The sequence below is a fragment of the Pogona vitticeps genome, chromosome 2, assembly GCF_051106095.1.
Source record: "Pogona vitticeps strain Pit_001003342236 chromosome 2, PviZW2.1, whole genome shotgun sequence".
Classification (NCBI taxonomy): Eukaryota; Metazoa; Chordata; class Lepidosauria; order Squamata; family Agamidae; genus Pogona; species Pogona vitticeps.
In genome coordinates, this window is record NC_135784.1 from 24,485,639 (window position 1) to 24,506,150 (window position 20,512).

Sequence of the window (20,512 nt, forward strand, 5' to 3'; positions counted from 1 at the left end):
AAATCCCTGATATCCCTCCATGTTGGTTTCACTTCCCCCTGATGTGGTTAACTACCGACTAGTGGCGAACCTCCCTTATTTGGGCAAAGTGTTGAAGCGGGTTGTGGTCGGGCAACTCCAGGCGCTGCTAGATGAAACAGATTTTCTGGATCCATTTCAATCAGGTTTCAGGCCGGGTTTTGGTACAGAGACCGCCTTGGTTGCTCTGTATGATGACCTTTGCGGGGAGAGAGACAGGGGGAGTGTCACCCTATTGATACTCCTGGACCTCTCAGCGACTTTCGACACCATCAACCATGGTGTCCTTTTGGATAGGCTGACTGGGTTAGGAGTTGGGGGCACTGTTTTACGGTGGTTCCGCTCCTTCCTGGCTGACCGTGTCCAGAGGGTGGTGCTGGGGGACAGTTGCTCTGCCCCATGGCAGTTATGTCATGGGGTTCCTCAGGGCTCGATACTGTCCCCCATGCTGTTTAAAATTTACATGAAACTGCTGGAAGGTTTGGGCTAAGGAGTCAGCAATATGCTGACGATACTCAGCTCTACCTCTTGTTTTCCACCAATCCATTGTCAACAATCTAGTGGCATCACAAACAGACTCCCCGTCCCCTGCCCCCCCCCAATGATTTCTGCCATCACTCTTGCTACCTTGTAGTCCTGGACAACTTCCTCCAGAGGAACCACCTGGTGATCTTGGTGCTCCTTCGACCATTTACACACCATACAGATGGGGGCTTCATCATCCTTGCAGAAGAGCTTCAGGGGCTCCTGGTGCTTCCCACAGGCTCCCCCCTTTCCCTCAGTTCTCTTTCCCGCTTCAAGATGGAGCTCCTTCGTCAATTCCACAATGTTTCCCAGCTGCCGATTGGAGACGAGGGTCCTCCGGACTTTTGCTCTGCATTGAGGGCAGGAAATCTCTTCGCCCTCCGACCCCTCCCAGCTCTGGGTCAGGCAGGCTCGGCAGAAGTTGTGCCCACATTCAATGGTGACGGGATCCTTGAAATACTCCAGGCAGATCGAGCAAGTGGCTTCCTCACAGAGACCCTGAACAGCAGCAGTGGCCATAGCTTGTCGCACAAGGAAGTTAACTGGTTATTTTCACTTTCTCTGGTTTCAGAGAGAGGGTGTTTCTCTTCCTGTAAATGCCTCTGTTTGGAATCATCAGCTAAATAATACAGCAGCAGTGGCCATCCCATTATTTATTCAGGAAAAAATGAAATACTGGCTCGGCTACCAAGAAAGAGACTTTGCTGTTTCGACTGCAATTTGAAAGGTAATAAAATAAAAGTGCCCTTTGTATTGTTCTCTTTAGGACAAAGGTCAGTCTTTGCAGGCTCTTGGCCCTACCTCTGAACTGCTCCATCATCTTAGCTATTTCTATCACAGACGTGTCAGAACTTCTGCTGCAGCTCAGAAGTGAAAGCCACAAGATTCAGAAGTGTCTCCTTCTCACTGCTGATAACAGAGAAAAACAGGATTACTTCACCACTTACCTAATTCAAATCAGAATTTCCCAGTGAAGGAAAATAAAGGAACTGAGGCTGTGGTCACACCAGCAAAATCTTTCTGAGTCACCCTAGTTTTCCATGTACTGTATAAGATGCCCCCCATGTATAAAATGCCCCCCACTTTTTTAACCCAAAATTAAAAAATCTATGCGGGACTTAGCAAGTGGAGGGGGAAAGGGATCAAAATAATTCTACGGTTGCAGGATCCCTTTGATCCCTTTACCCCTCGTGCAACTATGGGATTGCTTTTATCCCTTTCCCCCTCCTTTTGCTAAGCCCCAAGGGGCTCAGCAAGTGGAGAAGAAAGCAGGGATCAAAATGACCCTGCAGTGCTTTGATCCATGCTTTCCCCCTCTACTTGCTAAGCATTTAGCAAGTGGAGAGGGAAAGCATGGATCAAAGTACTGCAGGGTTGCTTTGATCCCTGCTTTCCTCTCCACTTGTTTTTGTTCTCTCCTCAGCTTACTTCCGTGTATACAATGACCCTCAATTTTTAGTCTAAAGATTTTCTTATACATGGAAAAATATGGTATTCTTCATGAATTTCAACCCTGTTTTTGATTTTGAATGACGCACAGCTATTGCTGATTCTTTTGTTCTCCCTCCACGCTATCTCTGCATGAAATCCAGCCTGCTGGGAAGCTACTACTATACTTACCCGTATTTTTCGCTCCATAAGACACACCTCTCCATAAGACGCACCCAATTTTTAGGAGAAGAAAACAGGAAAAAATAATCTGTTTTCTTTGCTCCATAAGACGCACAGACTTTCCCCCCCCCTGTTTTGTGGAAAAAAGTGTGTCTTATAGTGCGAAAAATACGGTATTCCACATTTAATCGTGCAGTACAACCGGCATTCCAAAGAGTGTGTACAACTAGATCAATTCATTTCCTTTACATCTTGCATGCAGTCCCACCTCCCTCACCTGCTGTCATTTGACTCCCTTAATTTATTAAAACATTAATTTACAAATGGAGATGTGGGTGCATTGGTATGCATCTGTTAAAGACTGTATTTAGAGCACATTACCATAGTCTCTTGAGACTGAAGGATGCCTACAAAACTCGGGGAGGGTTTTCTTAGCCTGCAACCTACAACATACTTCTTGCAGCACAAGTGATTTACCGAAAGAGCAACACACCCATATTTTTTTTTAAAAAGGGAAAATGGGTAGATAAACACTATGAAAAGGGGATATGTCCTGCTTGAGGGGTGCAGACAAATGTACAGCATCTAATGTACCCTTAAAAAGGCAGAACACTTTACAAACCGTATGAACCACTATCACAAGATATATGCCATGTGACCACAATGCAGGGCTCTAAAGGAAGCAGAAGATGTGAGAAAAAAATGAGGGCATTTCTTGTGGCCTGAGTGCAAGGGGAAAAAAAGGAAATGGAGCAAATGGGGACCTCACAGGACCCTCAGGTTGCACATGGATTCTCAGGGCATTTTTGCCTCTCCCTACCCTAGTCCACCCCAGTGGCCCTCAAGTTTAAAAATACCAAACAAGAATGAAAGACAGCCAGAAAAAAGTGGGGTTTCTTTTGTTCCTCAGAAATGGTCAATTTCTGTGGTTTCTATTTTGGGGAATTTGCAGGTGACATAAAGAAGTCTCCATATAGGTAATTTCTATTGTACAGTGGTGCCTCGCATAACGAGCGCCCCGTTTAACGATGAATCCGCATAGCGATGCGGATTTTGCGATCGCATTGCGATGTTTAAATAGGCAAAACATCGCATTGCGATGATCGGTAAGCGTTTTGCTTACCGATCTTCGCATTGCGATGTTTTAAAACAGCTGATAGGCGGTTCCAAAATGGCTGCCAGATCAACAAAATGGCCGCCTGCAGTGTTTTCGTGCCGATTCCTTGCTTACCGAGGCGGCGAAAATGGCAGCCCTAGGGAGGATTTCCGCTTAGCGGTGAATTTATCCCCCATAGGAACACATTAAACTGCCTTTTGGGGGTCTGAAACGGCCTGTGGTAGACGCTGGGGTAAGTATTTGTCCCCCAGGGACCCTTAGGTCAAATCTTTAGAGACACGGAGTCTCCCCGTGGCCCACAGCCAAAGGCAGGAGAAACAGTGACCCCCATGACTTTCTGAGCTGATAAAACCACAGTTGGAGTACTGGACTGTGGGAGACAGGAGGTCCCAGTTTTGAAGGGAAGGCAGTATATACAGGAAAGACCGTACAGAAATGCAAGAAATATATACTGCCAGAAATCCTGTTCACACACCTACACCTGTGGAAAGCTGATCATATTAAAAGGGGATGATTTTCATAATTAAACTTCCCTCTTCCATTCCATGGCTTTTCCAACTTCCTCTGGAGCCATGGGACTGAACACAATGAAGTGTTCATTGAAAACAGCTGCTGCTGAATGACATTACAAGCCAGAAGAGGCTTTCCTATAACTTTGGGATAGAGAAGAGAGGAGACCATGAACATGGCACACCTGTAAATTCTGCTCCCAAAGGTTTTCATACTGCGCAGAAGAGTTCAGGCATTCATGATTGGCATGAGATTTACCATGCATCCTGTAAGCCATGTGCCAAAGCCTGCTCCAAGCTTTCTGTGTTTCCATGAAGCTTTTGTGAATACCGTTTCCCCTAAAATAAGATCTAACCTGAAAATAAGCCCCAGTATGATTTTTCAGGATACTCGTAATATGAGCCCTACCCCAAAGATAAACCCCAGTTCAGTGAAACCCCGCCCTCCACCCTTGTACAGCAACCAGAAGGACATGACATGACTGTATTTGAGTAAATGTAGATTGTTGTACATGGGGAAAAAAATAAAACATCCCCTGAAAATAAGCCCTAATGCATTTTTGGAGTGAAAGTCTTTATAAGACCCTGTCTTATTTTCAGGGAAACACAGCAATATTTTTGCTGTTTTGTCATTATATCCTATGTTCTATATCTTGCCTAAAGAGCTAATGAAATGTTTTACTGTTTTTACTATGTTCTATCAACCCACTATCAACTTGTGGCCTTACAATTAGTGACTTACTTACTTACTTACTTACTTACTTACTTACTTACTTACTTACTTACTTACTTACTTACTTACTTACTTACTTACTTACTTACTTACTTTATTTATTTATTTATTTATTTATTTATTTATTTATTTATTTATTTATTTATTTATTTATTTATACCCCTCCCATCTGGCCTAAAAGGCCACTCTAGGCAGCTATAGGATTCCATAGGGTTCTAACAATAACAGATATGAAAAAAATGAGTAAAACATAAACGTGTCCTGAGATATTTATCAACACATTACTGTTATTGTTAAAACCGTTATAGCAGAGTGAAGAACAAAGAGGGCCTTAAACATAAGGGGGAAAGGATCATGCTTTAGCTGTGCCCCCGGGTGGAAGAATGGGACCCTGCTTATCACACCCTTGTTGTTACCACAGGAATGATGAAGACCAACATCATCTCCCCAGGAGAGTATAAGACCCTTTCCCTTACACAAAGGCCCCTGCCCTGCCAGTATTATGAAGCACTAAAGCAGTGGTCCCCAACCTTGGGCCTCCAGATGTTCTTGGACTTCAACTCCCAGAAATCCTGGCCAGCAGAGGTGGTGGGTGAAGGCTTCTGGGAGTTGCAGTCCAAGAACATCTGGAGGTCCAAGGTTGGAGACCACTGCACTAAAGCAAATGAGCAGATCCACTTGCCTTTGCAAGAGGTTTTTGATATCCTAGAGGAAAAGAAGTGAGAAAGAAGAAGGACCTCAATGCTTCTACCACGTCAGTCTGTGGGGAGGCACCCACAGGCCCTCATTATTCCACCGTACGCCCACCCCATTTAGGAGGAGAGAGATCCATAATCTTCTACAAGAAGGGGTTAAAAAGCTTTTGCCTGCCTCTGAACAAGGGAAAGTTATTTGAATGATTAAGGTGAGGGCGGAAGGAACTTTTTCTCATTTATGACAAAATATTCTCAAAAGCTAGCATAACCAGTAATGTAAATGGAGATTTTGTATACCTCAGTTCAATCTTCAATCCAGTTAGAGACTACAGCCAAGAAATCAGATGAAGACTGAGACATGGAAAGGCAGCAATGAAGGAATTAGAAAAGAAAATCAAATGTAAGGATGTGGCACTGGAGAACAAGACCAAGATTGCTCGTGCGCTTTTATGTCCAATCGTTATGTACGGGTATGAAAACTAGACTGTTAAAAAAAGCTGACTGGGGAAAAAAGGGGAAATTAATTTGAAATGTGGTGTTGGAAGAGAGCTTTGCAAATGCCCTTGACTGCCAGAATGACAAACAAATGGATCCAAGATCAAAGCAAGCCTGAACCGTTTTTGGAGGCAAAAACGTGAAGCGAAGGTTGTCCTATTTTGGGCACATCCTGAGAAGGCAGGATTCTCTGGAAAAGACAATAATGCTGGGAAAGATTGAAGGCAGCAGGAAAAGAGGAAGGCCAAATACGAGATGGACTGACTCCCTAAAGGAAGCCTTGGGCTTGAGTCTACAAGAGCTGAGCAGGGCAGCTGAGGGCAGGACCTTTTGGAAGGTGCTCATTCACGTTGGGTTGCCATAAGTGGAAGGTGACAAGAACAACTATGTCTCTCTGTGTTTCTCTGTGTGTTTGCCATCACTGAGAATGGTTCCAGCTCTGGAGCAGTGGATGAGGGACAGCCTGCTAGGTAAGACCAGCTATTCCAGTGTCCTCTTTCCAAGAGGGACCAATCTACTCTTGATGCCTGGTCTGGAACCAAAGCATTGGCAGAGAAATTAAAGTTGCAAGCATTTCCATCAATGTTTAGCCCACACTGCGGCAAATATACAGTACTATCCTTTTTGTCTTGATGCTCCGGCATGTACTAAAGTTGATTCTCCTTACCCTAAACTAGATCCCTTGATTGGGGCCACACACCAGGGAATGATCTGCCAGAGGCATTACACGGCATTGAACAGCAGCTGTAAGGTGTGAGGATAGGCCTGAAACTGCACTTGTTGTTATGTGTCATCCAGTTGTCCTCAATGTGTGGTGATGCCATGAATAACCTCAATTGCCTTGCTCAGTTCTTCCAAATTCAAACCTGTTGCTTCCTCTAGGGAGCAACTCTGTCTTGTCTTTTGTCTTCCTCTTTCCCTGCATAATCCCTGAATATTGGGGATTGGCAGAGGGTTATCCAATACAGTGATGTTCAAGGAGGGTGTGGTTTTTTAAAACAAAGTCTTTCTGCCTTCTTTTAAGGCATTCTGATACCTTATCTTGTGAGGTTCAAATTCTGCCTCCTCTGGTTTCAACAGAGACACTGGGGACATTCGCTTTGGAAAATCATAACTATGTTTTATTGGAACATATAACAGCAAGTCTGTATGTTCAAAGTCAGCCTCTGCATTGTGTCTTGCCACCAACGGGTCCCACAAGGGCATCCAAACGTCCTTATTAAAGGGGTTACAGTTTAAGTCATCCCATGATCCCTTCGCAAAGGATTACTGCTTTCCATCTCAGCAGCTTCTGTTTCAGGGTTTGATAACAGGGTGGTCTCTTCATCTCGTCCCTCCGACTCATAAGGGTCATCCTCTCGTCGTAGCGGGGCCCACGGTCTATCACGTATCCCCTCCTCTGGGCTTCCTCCAGACGCCATAACCGACGTTCCTTTCCCTCCCTTTCTACTGCCTCCTTCTCTTCCCTGAGACTCCTGCGCCACTCTCTGGCTTCCGACTCACTCCAGTAGGAAGGATGTTGTGGCAGCCCCCTTCTGCATTGGTCATCAGCTTCTTCCCTATTTTCTGCTCCATGGATCTTCTACCCACATCATTTCCCAACCCTCTGGTATTACGTCCGCCTTCCCTTTGATATCTCCCATTCCTGCCTCTACGACGGACCTCCCTCTTTCTCCTCTTCCCGCCAAGTCACTCCCAGTCTGAGTGGCCACTGTCATTTTTGACAGGTATCTGTCACTCTAATTCACAGGTATCAACTCCCCACTGTATAGTCTTGAGCGTGGTGTAGGCGGGTCTGTCTGTGCTTCTTGTTCCTTTTGGAGGGAGGACGACACTCCAGCAAGAGCTTCTACCCTCATGCCTCGCGTCTCACACTTGTTGCAAAGAGGCATCTACCACTCCTCTAACCCACTCTGCCAGTTCCCCTCTGGCTGCTTTTATAAGGAAAGAATGGGAAGGGCCCAGCATACACGTCTTGGCTTTCACCTCTCCAAGGACTCTGTCCACATCATCAGGCTATGGAAAACTATCCATCAGTCCCCTTGGGTGGATCCTTTATTTGCTCACTGGCCCTACAGGGGCTCTGAGTTCCAATAAGACCAGATAGTGATGTGTGCATGATAAAGGAACTACTGAGAGTTCCTCCACGTCCAGATCACCACTTGGCATAATCATCCTCCTTGACATTTTGGAGGTGCTGCATCTCCCCTCCCTGGTAGATGGACTTTTTCTATATCCTAAAAAAAAAAGATGCCCGTATTTGCTCTTCATGTCTGCAAGAAATATTACAGCGTCATGGGAACATGAGAAGGTTAAACCTTCTCTCACATACACCCTTTCGTAAGAAAAGCCACGCAGTGGACATCGTGTCCACTTATTTATTTATTTATTTATTTATTTATTTATTTATTCATTCATTCATTCATTCATTCATTCGATTTTTACCCCGCTCCTCTAGACAGCGTCTACTCGATTCTATGAATCTTTTTTTAAAAACTGAATCAATTGAGAATTTTTCAGACGTGATCTATAACTATTTCTCCTTCTGCTTGAGAATCATGGCAATTTCCTCCTACCTGCCATGGGTGTCCATGTATTGGAGGGGAGGGGCAAGGAGGCCATCTGCCACTCTCCCAGAATGCTAAATTGGGCATTTCCTTAAGTGGATTATAGGTGAAAACTAGAGCTGTCACTACCAGATTCCCCATCCCCTGCCCCCCCCCAATGATTTCTACCACCACTACTTGCTACCTTGTAGTCCTGGGCCTCCTCCTCCAGAGGAAGCACCTGGTGATCTCAGTCTTCCTTTGACTCGTCACATGTAACATAGAAGGGGGCTTCATCATCCTTGCTGAAGAGCTCCAGGGGCTCCAGGTGTTTCCAACAGGCTACGCCCCTTTCCCTTTGCCCATTGAAGACAGAGCTTCTTCAGTTATTTCCACAAAGTTTGCCAGCTGCCAATTAGGGAAGAGGCTCCTCCGGACTTATGCTCTGCATTGGGGGCAGGAGAGCTCTTAGTCCTCCGACCACTCTCAGGACCGGGTCAGGCAGGCTCAGCAGAAGTTGTGCCCACCTTCAGTGGTGACAAGATCCTTGAAATCCTCCAGGCAGATGGAGCAAAGGGCTTCCTCGCAGAGACCCTGAAGGGCAGCAGCCATGGCTGTTCTCACAAAGCAGTGAACCGGTTAGTTTCACTTGCTCTGCTTTCAGAGAGTGGGTGTTTCCCTTCCTGTAAACCCCTGAGCATGAAATGCTTGATTTTAATTGTTGTGAGCTGCCTAGGATCCCTGATTGGGAGAACAGCTGCATATGAACAATATGATATGATATAGTATAATATAATATTGGTCAAAATCCTGTAGCATAGTTATGTCTGTTGAAGGACAATGGCATTTCTTACAGCAGGAAATTGCTGCTAATTAATAAGCCCTTCCTCCCTTCCTCCCTTCCTCCCTCCCTTCCTTCCTTCCTTCCTTCCTTCCTTCCTTCCTTCCTTCCTTCCTTCCTTCCTTCCTTCCTTCCTCCCTCCCTCCCTCCCTGGCATAGGTGGAAGATCAATAAAAGGAGAAAGCAGGATAGAGACAGGCAAATGGTGAAGGAGAGAAGCAGTCATTCATAAGCCCTGGATTGACTGCCGGGGGCCAGCTGTAACCAATCAAGCAGGCTTATCTCCGATCTCTTAAAGAAGGACTGCCAGAACCAAGGAAAATAGCACGAAGAGGTGGCTTACAATGGTGCAGTTTGAGGTTTGGCTGTGGGGAGTGGGGTGGGTAGCGGGGCATAGTGGGGGGTAGTGCTCTGCTTGCGTGCCAAGGGAGAGGTCTCTGTGTGCCACAGGCGGCACGCATGCAATAGCTTCACCATCACTGCCCTAGGGGTTGATCATCTCTACAATACTATTTAATATCTAGATGAGGCCCCTGGGTGTGGTTGTCAGGGGTTCTTGAGTTTCATGTCACCAATATGTAGATGACATGCATCTTCCACCTTTCTGCAGTGGATGCTGTTCCATCCCTTGAGCACTGCATGGGTGCTGTGATGGGGTGGACAGGGAATTACAGACTAAGGCTGAAAGCTGGACAAGACAGAGGTCCTCCAGGTGGGTGCCCCTGGTGTCTGCAGACTGGGTGTCTCCTTTTCCTTTGGTGGGGGTACTCTCTCCACTAAGGAGGAGATGTGCAGTCTGGGCATTCCTTGGACCCAGCACTATTGATGGGGCAGTCAGGTAGTGCCTGCAGTCCAATCTGCCTATTTTCATCTTAGGTGGATTGTGCAGCTGTGCCCCTACTTGGATATTCAGTTCCTCACTAAACTGGTTCATGCATGAGTAGTCTCAAGATTCGTGGGTCCAGAACATGGCAGCCAGGCTATTGAGTGGAGTTAGTAAATACCATCACATCTCCCGAACTCCAGCTGCCTTACACAGGCTACCTGTTTGCTTTCATGCCAGCTTCAAGGTGATAATCATTGGAGTAACTCCCCCCCCCAAGCTCACAGAAAATCTCTCCCCACCTTCATTTGAAACAACAATGGTCCCAAAGGTTAGGTAATATATCTTTCTGTTTTTTCCACGATGACATGTTCATGGAAATATATTATACAAATAAGTTGTATTGTGTATAAGAATCAGGACCTGCCTATGAATAAATGCTAATTACATACAAGTTGAGCAAATGTCCACATTTAAGGGGGAGCTTCTTCATCCACTGGAATACCATTCTGTTCTTCTCAGTCAATGCAAGCACAACAAGAACCTCACTAGACATGGGATATTAGCATTTGTATCCTGAGGGATACGAAGACAAATATTGGCACCCTAGGTGCCAGTGGAAACTGGGCCTTCTCCACAGAACCCACTGGTCCATTTATTGCTCTTCATGCAGTGAGCCTCGGCCTAAAATAACATACTTCCCCAAGTCACAATGACTTCTGCATGCTTGGGGCTCTTGTGAGAAAGACAGTGTTGTTCCATTAATTTTTTTCAGAGTTGGGGAAGAGATTATTTTAACACCAAGTGCTCAGGACTTTGGAGGTTGTGACAAAGGTAATCAGAAACCGGAAATAAAGAATGGAACCTGTAGATATCACATTTTCTCTATAAGACAAGAAGGCAGGTTACTAAGATAAAGGAAAGGGGCTACTCTCTCTTTAAGAATTAAATGCCAAAAGGAGGAATACATTTGAGAAAGGGAGAGAGAAAAGCACACACACACCATTTTAGTTCAGTTTCTTCTCTGGGGAGGAGGATGGCCTGAAGCCCCACTTTGAGTGAGTGGGATTTCTAAGAGGAGAAGGAGACATCAATTAAGAGTTGATATTCTTCTGGGGTCATCTTAGGTGTCTTCAGGTGAGATTGTGAGGGAGGCTTTTTCACACACACAAAAGAAGGGGAGAAGAGTCTCCCCAGAGACAGAGGCTCCAGAGAAGGTGTAGAGATGGGATCCTGTATCAGCATTATGAAAGGCAACCCGTCCCCCTTCATAGTTCAGGGAAACCCGGAGCCTCCTCAGCTTCTCACTCAAGGGAAGAAAAGATTTACCAGGAAGGTCAGAGGTTATGTAGCCACCTCTCCATTTCCCCACAGCCCAGATTCCTTGCTCAGTGTCAAATGCAATAGTGCCTTTCCTCTGCATAGATTTTCTGGCCACTCCCACAGCCCAACTTTTCTCACCTCCCACAGTGACTTCCCAGTAATGTCTGCCTGCAGTGAATCCCTCACTTCCCAGTACAAAATAATGGCGGTTGAATCTCTCAGGATTGTTGGGCAAATCTTGACTCTGGTCTCCATGTCTCACACTTTTGCAATCCTCAGACAAGATGAGGTGGGGATGTGCCGTCTTTGGATCCAGGGTGACATTTCCTGTTTGGGGATAAAGAGAGACACAGAGCAGAAGAGAAAGTGAGGAGAATGAGGTTGGAAGAACCACTCTTGTGTAATTTGTGTTATTAACACACCAGTAGCTCTAAGCGCTTTTCCTGAAGAGGAATCTGAGGCAGGAGGTGAGATGTGTTTGGGAAGACATTTTATTTGGTGAGGTGTTTTCTTCTAGGCCGACCTTTGTTCTCCCTGACCGCATGGTCTGAGTGGGCGGAGGGGTTAGCTTTAAATGAGTGCGAGCAGAAATTCTCTGGTTCTATTTTTTTTACTCTAATCTGGTAAATTGGAAAGCCAAATAACATTGCATATACCTTGGGGGCAGGAACGTTTTAGGGGTAGGATCATACTTTCGCAAATTATAGGGAGCAGGCGAGGTAGGTGGGGCTCATCAGTCTTGGAAGGCAGCCCATCTAGGAGAAGGAAAACTCTGATTTCAAACCTCCCCTGCCTTGTGGCTATATCCACTGATGGAAAAGGCTTCAGGAGTTAACCTTGAGGCAAAATCTAGAGCCGGAGTCTTGGAGGCCGTTCGTGTCGCTCTGGCAACTCCTGCGACATCATTGGAAATGGTTATATTGGCTCTTGCCTTTCCATTGGACTATTTCAGAGATGTGGAGAGAGGGGATTTGCTGCTTGGGTAACAGCCTATCCTCCATATTATTTTACCCAGGCTTCGTGCTCTGGAGAGGACACTCCAGCTTCACATATAGCATCGAAACAACACAGGAAGTAGCAGTTACCAGTTATAAGTCTTTGCTCAATTGGCGTAGGGCATGACGCCAGGGGCTACTTCCGACGATCGGAGAGGTCATTGCACCTCACTAGGTAGCTACCGCCCACCTAAAGCTGGGCAGCCCCCAGCCAGTAAGGTGCTACCTCGCCACGATCTGTTAACCTCACAGGGTGGTGTGGGGTTTAGGGTGAAAGCCAACAAGCAGATCGATAACCCTACACCATACAACAATCATAAGAAAACTTCTGCCCTAAAGTTGGGCACCTGGAATGTTCGGAAAATGACCCCTGGCTTTTCTGATGACCTGCAGGAAATAAACGACATGAGCAAGACAGCTGTCATCGGCATGGAACTGAATAGACTGCAGATGGACATTGCTGCCCTGCAAGAGATGACATTGTCAGACTCGGGATCTCCCAAAGAAAAAAACTTCTCATTCTTCTGGCAGGGAAAACCATTGAATGAGACCAGGGAATATGGTGTTGGCTTTGCGGTCAGAAATATTCTGCTGAGATCCATTGTTCCACCTACTGTGGGGAGTGAAAGAATCATGTCTCTGCAGCTCCACTCATCAGCAGGACTGGTCACCCTCATTATTGCATATGCACCAACACTGTTGTCCACAACAGAAGTGAAAGTCAAATTCTATAATGATCTGGCAGCCACTATCAAAAATGTCCCAGAGAGAGAGAGAGAGCCACTGTCTTAATGCCGGAGTTAGTGCTGATCACAGTTCTTGGCCCACTTGTCTAGGCTGTTTTGGCATTGGGAAGATGAACACAAATGTCCAACGCTTGCTGGAGTTTTGCTGTTATTATGGTCTTTGTGTCAGTAACACATTATTTAATATGAAGCTTCAACACAGAGTTTCCTGGAGACAGCCAAGATCCAAGTATTGGCATTAGCTCGATTTGATCCTCACTAGACATTCTAGCCTTCCTAGTATTATGATCACACACAGTTACCAGAGTGCTAATTGTGATACTGATCACTCCCTGGTGTGTAGTAGAGTAAAACTGAGATTGTATCACACTAAAAAGGAAGGAAGACCACATATTGACATCAGCAAGACTCGTGATCAAAGAAAAGTGGAGGAATTTGCCCAAGCACTTGAGGAAGCCCTTCCAGCCCTGACTGATGCAAATGCACCTGAATGATGGGAACATTTCAAGAACGCTGTTTATAACACTGCCTTGTCCACATTTGAGAAGAAGACCAAAAAGATGGCAGGCTGGTTTGAAGCCCATTCGGAGGAGTTGATGCCAGCCATCGAGGATAAGAGGAGATCTCTAGCAGCATACAAAGCCTGTCCTAGTGAGTAAAACTTGCAGGCTCTTTGAGCTGCTCATAGTAAAGTCCAACAGGCTGCCAGGAGATGTTCCAATGATTATTGGCTTCAGCTCTGCTCTCAGATACAGATAGCAGCGGATACAGACAACATCAAGGGAATGTATGATGGTATCAAGAGGGTTTTACGCCCAATACAGAAGACAGTTGCAGGAGAAATGTAGGGAACAACGACAGACACTCTTTGTGGCCTTCATGATCTCACAAAGGCCTTTGATTTGGTTAGCAGGGATAGCCTTTTTAAAATACTTCCCAAGACTGGATGTGTTTGAGATATTTTTTGCTGTCATGCTAAAGCATGCCTTTGGAACTGCAACAGGTATCTATCTCCAGACTAGATCAGATGGAAAGCTCTTTAATCTCTCTAGATTGAGAGCAAAGACCAAAATCCAACTGAAATGCATGCAGGACTTCCTCTTCGCCAATGAGGCAGCCATTGTTGCCCACTCTGCTGAAGACCTCCAACAACTCATGAATCGTTTTAGCAAGGCCTGCCAAGACTTTGGACTAACAATCAGCTTGAAGAAAACAGAAGTCATAGGCCAGGGTGTGGACTCACCTCCCTCTATTACCATCTCCATGCAAGAATTTGAGGTTGTTCATGACTTTGTGTACTTTGGCTCAACGATCTCTGACACTCTCTCTCTACATGTTGAGCTGGATAAACACATTGGCAAAGCAGGTACCATGTCCTCTAGGCTCACAAAGAGAGTATGGCTTTATAACAAGCTAAAACCGAGAAAAAAAAGTGGATCAGCTATTCAGTGGGGATGAAAAAATGACAACAGATGACAACAAAAAAGCAGAAGTGCTCAATTTCTATTTTCAGTTGGTCTTCTCCAAAAAGAGAGTACACTGATGTCAAGAAGCGGGATGACAAAAGAGAGAAAGGAGGGGAAAGAGAAGAAGCAGAAGCAGGACAGCAGAAAACAGCCAAATGGGTCAAAAAGACCAGGGAAGACAATGGGAGGGGGAGACTCAAGCCTGAGACTTGGGGTGGGGGTATATTTTGACTTAGAAGGACCCGCTTTACAACTGTTGCAGGGTGAGCAGTTAAGTGGTAAGTTGGGAGTCTACTGCAGCTGCTTTCTTATGGACGGTAATAAAAGAACAGATCTCATATCTAATACCTGGAATCCTCCAAACATTGCTTCTGTGATAATTATTTTACTTTAAACGTGCTGAAATATTAAATATTTTAAAAAAAGAATGTTTAAAGAAAAATAAATATAATTTAGATCCTTACACTGCATAAATAAAAGTCAGCTGGAATAAGTTGCAGCTATAAAAGCTCTAATTGGACATCTGAAGTTTAGTAGTTTTCAAAGAGGTGCCTCGGGCCTTCTTGAGGTTTGTCAGCTATTTGCATATGAGAATGACACAACATGGCATACCGGTTGTCAATGTTCCCTCTAATTTTCCACTGGGTGCATGACACAGATGCAGCACTACACACCTGCACAGCTTAGAGGGAACATTGTCGGGCATCCTAGTGACACCATATGGTTCAATCCCAGCCCCCTTCAATTGCCAATTGTGTCTTCTTGATGGGACTAGCAATTGGTTTAGCTTCTTGCCCACGGAAAAACCTCCTCATCCATAAATGTCAGAAACATACCTTTCTGTAGTTGGGATCCAGGTAACAAAGTATCTGCAAAAGCAAAAAGATGGAAAGATTCAGCAGCATAGCCTTTTATACAAAAAAAATATTGCCCCACAATCACATGTGGGTTCCACTATTTCCATTAATATTTGTAGATTTTAATAGGGAGGTCTGCTGTTTATGAACAAAGCCAGAGGCTTCATGGGATCTGCAAATAATGTTGAGGAAAGGGAAGATCTTTGCTTAATCCCTTTGCTGATGAAAAAAGCAGCAGAGTTAATCTTACTTACTTACTTACTTACTTACTTACTTACTTACTTACTTACTTACTTACTTACTTACTTACTTACTTACTTACTTACTTACTTACTTACTTACTTACTTACTTACTTACTTGATTTCTACCCTGCCCACCTAGACAGCGTCTACTCGGGGCAGTTTACAAATATCATGAAAAACAACATATAAACAATTAAAATGACAAAAGCTCTAGTTGTGTCAAAGCAGAACAGCACTGGGCTTTATTCTCTCCCCTCCCCCCCCACCTGTCTCCACTACCATATGGTCTCAGATGTCCTTTTCATGGAGATCCACTCGCTCTATATCACGTCCACCCTCATGCCCCTTGCTTGACCTTCAAGCCCCAGAGCACACAAAGGCAAACAAACCCCACTCTTTTCACTTGCTGCCACCAGGCGATCTCTAAATCACCATTTACTTCAGAAAGACTCAGGTCCACACTTCAAGTTCTTTTAAATAAAACTTTGGTTTATTGATTACAGAGATTCATAAATATCTTCAGTAGATGATCACATCTAAATTTCCCAAACTACACACTCTATAACTCTGTGTCTTTGTCTCTACACACTGCCCCCCAATATTGACTCAGGCTCCGCCTCTTATAGCATCTGTCTCAGCTCCGCCTCTCAGCAACATGAATATTCATAAGTCGTTTCATAACAAACATGAACCATAGATCAAATAAATAGAGAACAATGCTACACCCTCTATTCGGTCAATTCTGGAGAAAAGGAAACCGTGGCTGGGACATCAGGAAAGAAGCTTTCCTGTTTTGACTGCAATTTGTTGTGCAACAAAATTAAAATAAAACCCTTCGTTTGGTTCCCTTCTGAACCAGGGCCAGTCTTGGCAGGCACTCTCTGTCTTACCTCTGAACTGCTTCATCTTCTTAGCTAGAAAGGGATTCCTATCGCAGGCTTCCCAGAACCTGCGCTTCAGCTCAGGAGGGAAAGCCACGGGATTCTGGAAGGGCTCCTTCTTCTCACACCTGATGGGAGACAAAAAAGGTGACATCATCACCCTCCCAATCCAAGCCAGAATTCCCTTATGAAGGAAAAGGAGTGGGTGAATATATGCTGCCTGTGGTCCTCAGGCTGCATATGGATTGTAAGGGCATCTCAAGTTTAGTAATAGGAAGGAAGGCGAGTATATGAGGGTTTTTTGGTTCCTAAGAAGTAGTGAATTTATGTTGTTTATACACCTTGGGAGATTTTTCAAGGGAGATTTTTCATCCTGAATTGAAGAAATTTCAAACCAAAAGTTTTCATCTAGTCACTTTTTGGTTCCATTTTTTAAATTGGTGAAAATAGCTTTTGAAAACTCTGATACAGCCTCTGGTAGCAACTGTGGCACACCGACAACTCCTGCTCTCAAAGGTTTTCACATTGCACAGAAAAGTTCAGGTTCACATAATCAGCATTACATTTTATCATACATCCATCCTGCAGCCCACACGATGCCTATGCCTACTCCAAGCGCTAAAGCAAATGAGCAGATCCACCTACCTTTGCAAGAGGTTTCTGACATCCTAGAGGGGAATAAGGGAGAAAGAAGAGAGTGGTCAGGGCCTCTGTTATGTCAGTGTGTGGGGAGGCACACCCAGGCTCCCCCCTTATTCCACTCTAAGCCCACCCCATTCACCAGGAGAGACCCGTAATCTCTTAGAAGAAGGGTTAAAAAATCTCCTGCATCTGTCCAATCTGTTCCAAGGGAAAGGAGTTGAGGGAGGAGTGTTTCAAGGATCAGGGTTAAGGTGGGAACTAGGTGCTTCTGTGCCTCTGAGTCTCTTTTAGGGCAGAATATTCTCAGAAGGTAGCATCACCATTTAAAATGCTGTGCGGGGATGTGGATGGGTATCTTTCTGTGTGTTCCCTCTGTGAGAAGGGTTCCAGCTCTGAAGGAGTGGAATGGAAAAGGTCTGCTGGAGAAGACCAGCTATTCCAGTGCCTGTTTTCAAGAGGGGCCAACCAGCTCTTTCTGGAAGGCTCGAGGATGAGGAGGCAGGAATGTTGCCCGGCCAGGAATCAAAGCCTTGTCAAGGAAATGAAGATGGCAAGCGTGTCCATCAATATATAGTCTACACTAAGGTAAACACGCTGTCCTTTTTGTTTCAATGCTCCTTCATGTACTAAAATTGGTTCTCTGTACATCAGACTGGATCCTTTATTCCTCTTGTCGGTGGGTCCACAAAAGAATTTCAGAGCCCACTTTCCCCTGCAGAGCAGCCTGGGGTCCCTCTGCTGTTTTTACCTGCAGCAGTTCATCAGGGGGTTGCTGACGCTTTTCCTCCATCTCCCAGATGAGACCTCCAAGACAGCAGAGCTCCCCTGAGAGCCTGGCCAGGTGGTCGTCCCTTTTCCTTGTAATCTCCTTCTCTACTTCTTCCAACTGAGCCAGCAGAAGCTTCTCTTGCTCATTCAAAAAGCAGCGCAGTTCTCCGAAATGTTCCTTTGTCTTTTCCATCTCTGCTTTTGTTTGTTTCTACAGGAGGGGATCAGAAAGGAGGGGGATGGAATGAGGATCATGGTCTGTGAAGGTTGGACGCACAAGGTCAGATTCCAAAGGTGATAACAGGGTGGGTTCTCCAGATGTTATTCTTCTTCTTCTGCTCTCCTAATCCCTCAGTATTGGCTACACTGACTATAGCTGGTGGGATTTGTAGGCCGATGTATATACTTTGGAGGTCTACATAGAGGGCTTTAAGGAGGATGCTAAAAACTAGCCTGTTGGAAGAAGCCTTTAACGGCATCCTTGGTTAACAGTTTGCTTAGATTCTCACCACCACCTTGCCTGTGTTTTCATCTACTTAGTTTTCACATAGTCATATTGTTACTACTTGTTTTTCTTATTTTATTTTTATTTTTTGATTTGTCATATTTGTCTGTTATATCAATCAATCAATCTTTATTTGTGTTCTCTGACCCATTAAAGTTATATTATATGAATATTGAAAAGAACAAGCTTTATTGTTCAAAGCCATAGGTCACCACAATATCAACAGCAAAACAAAACTGCGTATTGATTTTTTTTTCCAGAATGCAAATTGCCTGGAGTAGTGCCTAGTACTAATTGAGTAGTATATATGTTTATCAAAATAAATAAATAAATTATGGTTATCAACTACAGATGCTTTAGCTGTGGATATCTTCCTTTTTTGGGGTTGTTTTTGTGTGTGTGTGTGTGCATTTGTGACTCTTCTGATGCCTTCTAACTCTGTGATTTCATGATCTACAATAGTGTGGGCAAAGGACACGTGGTCTCAGGGATCCAACATGGCCCTAAGAGTTCCTGGATCCCAAGCCCCTCTCACTTACTACCTGAAAAAATGTAATTTTTCATTTCAAAGCTCCCTTGTTTTGTCTCTCATTTGTGACTACTGAGGGGCGGCTCACCTAGAAACATAACTCCCAGGATATCCAGGAAATCGGAGGAAAATTTAAACCTAGATTAAGAATAAATAAAGGACCAGGCTGGATATTTCAGTGGTTTTGACATCTGGCTGTGGAGTCAGGGGCTGGGAGTTTGAGTTCCCATGATGCCGCCTGTGAGAACAGCCAGATGGTGTGGCCTTGAGCGAGCTGCCCAATCCCCGGGTGCCCCCAGAAGAAAGGAATAGCAAAGCACTTTAAAAATTATTTATTTATTAAATTTATACCCCACCCATCTAGACCGAAGTCTACTCTGGCCGGCTAACAATATAAAATGGAATAAAAACAATACAATGAAGTAAAAAACAATAGTAATATAGTCCAAGATGGGAATATATATTCAAGTGATGACAGGAGGGAAAGCCTGTCTAAAGAGCCAGGTCTTAAATTTGCTCTTAAAAGCACCCAGCGAAGAAGCCAGACAGATCTCTGAAGGGAGACTGTTCCAAAGGGGAGGGGCCACTGCTGAGAAGGCCCGGTTTCTTGTTCTTTCTCTCAGGGCCTCCCTTGGCATTAGAACAAGAGGAATACAGTGGTGACCCGCATAGCGACAATAATTCGTTCCAGGAAAATTTTCGCTATCCGGAATCATCGCTATATGGAACGAAAACCCCCATAGGAACACATTAAACCCTGTTTAATGCATTCCTATGGGGGGAAAACTCACCGCTATGCGGAAATCCTCCATCAGGCCGCCATTTTCGCCACCTGGTATGCGAGGAAACCACGCGAAAATGCTGCGGGTGGCCATTTTGTTTACCCGGCTGTCATTTTGGAACTGCCAATCAGCTGTTTTCTAAACATCACAATGTGGTAATCGGTAAGCGAAACACTTACCGATCATCGCAATGCGATTTTTAGCCATTAAAACCATTGCAATGCGATCACTTTTGTGATCGCAAAATCCACATCGCTATGCGGATTCGTCGTTAAACGGGGCACTCGCTATGTGGGGCACCACTATATAAGAACAGTTAGATTGCCAGGCTGCGGCCCTATCTCGACACGGGGGTGCTCACCACCTTAGTGCATGCGCTCGTAATCTCAAGATTAGATCACTGCAACGCGCTCTACATGGGGCTGCCTTTGAGGTTGATACGGAAACTTCAGATGGTGCAGAATGCAGCAGCCAGACTCCTCAATGGAGGGAGAAAATAGCATCACATTTCTCCTATCCTGGCTAGACTGTATTGGTTGCCCATTCGTTTCCGTATCGACATCAAAGTTTTAATGCTCACATATAAGGCCCTAAACGGTTTGGGACCTCGATATTTGGTGGAACGCCTTCACCCACCAAGTTCTACCCGGACCACCCGCGCGACCCAGGAGGTGAGGCTGAGGAGCCTGACGCCGAGGGAGGCCTGGAGAGAAAAGACACGAAACCGGGCCTTCTCGGTGGTGGCTCCTCGCCTTTGGAACAATCTCCCTCCTGAGATTCGCGCGGCCCCTACGCTGGGTACATTTAAAACTCAACTAAAAACATGGCTCTATGTCAAGGCCTTCCCTCCTGCCAGCATTTA

General features: G+C 45.1%; 2 protein-coding genes across 6 annotated transcripts in view; both read right to left on the reverse strand.

The window, feature by feature from the left end:
• Window positions 1-1,306, reverse strand: part of LOC110070356 (zinc finger protein RFP-like) — a 28,338-nt gene extending 27,032 nt beyond the window's left edge. Inside the window, exon 1 of one of the 2 annotated variants that reach the window (XM_078388603.1) lies at window positions 646-1,306. In XM_078388603.1, coding sequence (XP_078244729.1) covers window positions 646-1,062 — 417 coding nt within the window. In that variant the 5' untranslated portion in view covers window positions 1,063-1,306. The remainder of the gene's footprint in view (window positions 1-645) is intronic. The other variant, XM_078388602.1, reaches the window with a different exon arrangement.
• The window catches only part of LOC140704054 (E3 ubiquitin-protein ligase TRIM7), a 104,703-nt gene that overhangs the window by 47,444 nt on the left and 36,747 nt on the right, over window positions 1-20,512 (reverse strand). Inside the window, exons 3-8 of one of the 4 annotated variants that reach the window (XM_072988727.2) lie at window positions 17,815-18,045; window positions 17,070-17,092; window positions 16,434-16,552; window positions 15,280-15,312; window positions 11,375-11,563; window positions 6,803-7,940 (exon numbers count right to left, since the gene is read on the reverse strand). The exons of 1 other annotated variant lie outside the window; for it this stretch is intronic. In XM_072988727.2, coding sequence (XP_072844828.2) covers window positions 7,759-7,940; window positions 11,375-11,563; window positions 15,280-15,312; window positions 16,434-16,552; window positions 17,070-17,092; window positions 17,815-18,045 — 777 coding nt within the window. In that variant the 3' untranslated portion in view covers window positions 6,803-7,758. Of the gene's footprint in view, window positions 1-6,802; window positions 7,941-10,245; window positions 11,564-15,279; window positions 15,313-16,433; window positions 16,553-17,069; window positions 17,093-17,814; window positions 18,046-20,512 lie in introns of those variants that run through there. 2 more of the 4 variants (XM_072988726.2, XR_013542681.1) reach the window with 2 other exon arrangements.